Source organism: Fonticula alba (genome assembly GCF_000388065.1).
Source record: "Fonticula alba strain ATCC 38817 unplaced genomic scaffold supercont2.10, whole genome shotgun sequence".
NCBI lineage: Eukaryota > Rotosphaerida > Fonticulaceae > Fonticula > Fonticula alba.
This window is the reverse complement of record NW_009242980.1, coordinates 98,021-99,145: the sequence shown is the minus strand read 5'-3', so window position 1 is coordinate 99,145 and position 1,125 is coordinate 98,021. Positions and strand designations below refer to the sequence as shown.

General features: G+C 74.0%; 1 protein-coding gene across 1 annotated transcript in view; it reads right to left on the bottom strand.

The window, feature by feature from the left end:
* H696_05338 (hypothetical protein) overlaps positions 1 to 790 on the bottom strand; it is a gene marked incomplete at both ends in the record, with an annotated part of 1,944 nt that extends 1,154 nt beyond the window's left edge. The window contains 3 exons of the mRNA XM_009499185.1: positions 133 to 205; positions 294 to 382; positions 556 to 790. Coding sequence (XP_009497460.1) covers positions 133 to 205; positions 294 to 382; positions 556 to 790 — 397 coding nt within the window. The remainder of the gene's footprint in view (positions 1 to 132; positions 206 to 293; positions 383 to 555) is intronic.
* Positions 791 to 1,125: the final 335 nt, after the last annotated feature.

Genomic DNA, 1,125 nt, shown 5'->3' with positions numbered 1-1,125 from the left:
GGGGGGGGGGGGGGGGGGGGGGGGGGGGGGGGGGGGGGGGGGGGGGGGGGGGGGGGGGGGGGGGGGGGGGGGGGGCGTGTGTCAGCAGGGGGCCGGTCAAATGGCGAAGCGGCGCCAGCAGGCCTGTCGTACGGGGAGTCGGGCCGGAGATCTGGTTAACGGAGCGGATGAGCAGGCTGTGGGCGCGCTCCAGGCGGCGGACATTCTGCGGAGGAGAGGGGTCAGTGGGCGGTGGGCGGCAGAGGGACCCTCGGCGGTGGGAGAAGATCAGAGGGACAGGGGGATGCGCGCACGGTCTCCAGGTGGCGGTACTGCTCGCTGAACTCGGTGGCCCGGGTGACGCCGATGGTCTCGGTGGTGATCTGCTTGGCGATGTGGAAGCCTTGGAGGAGGGATGGAGGAACAGCGAGAGGAGCGGGAGGAGCGGGAGGGGAGGAGGGGAGGAAGGGCAACGAGGGGCCAGGGTCAGTGATGATGCGGCCGCCATGCGACCATGGCCTGCCGGGCGGGCACAAGCACGGCCGGCAAGGCGGGGACAGGGCAGCTCGAACGCACCGGTGTTCAGGCGCCGGGCCAGGGGGTTGAGCGCGCCCCAGGCGGCCTGGACGCCCCCGACCAGGGTGCCGGAGATGCCGCCGACCACCTCGGCCGCGGTGTTGACCGCAGAGCCGGCCATGCCAACCGGGTCCATGGGCTCGGAGTGCTGGGCCTCGGCCGCGGGGGCGGCGGCGGCGGCGGCGGCCGGCTGGTCCAGCATCGGGTCGTAAGTCGGGGCGCTCGAGTCGGACATGCTGTGTTGGAAGGAGGAAAGAGGGGGGGGGGAGAGAGAGGGATCTCGAGAAGGGGGGGGGAGGGCGAAGGGGGGAGGCGAAGGGGGGAGGGGGCGGAGGAGGGGATGCGTTGTGGGCGCCGGCCGGGCGGGTCGGAGGCCGGCCTGGTGAGCCTTCTATCCCCGGCCGACCATGCCCGGGTATGCGATCTGGAGTTACGCCTCCCGGGGGGATCGTGTGCCCGCTTCCCCCCCCCCCCGGGGGGGGGGATGGGACAATTGGGATCTAGGGACCTTGGGGGCGGGGCCTTCCGGCCAAGGCCTTTCCGGGCGACCGGGTACTGCCTGCGGGCGCC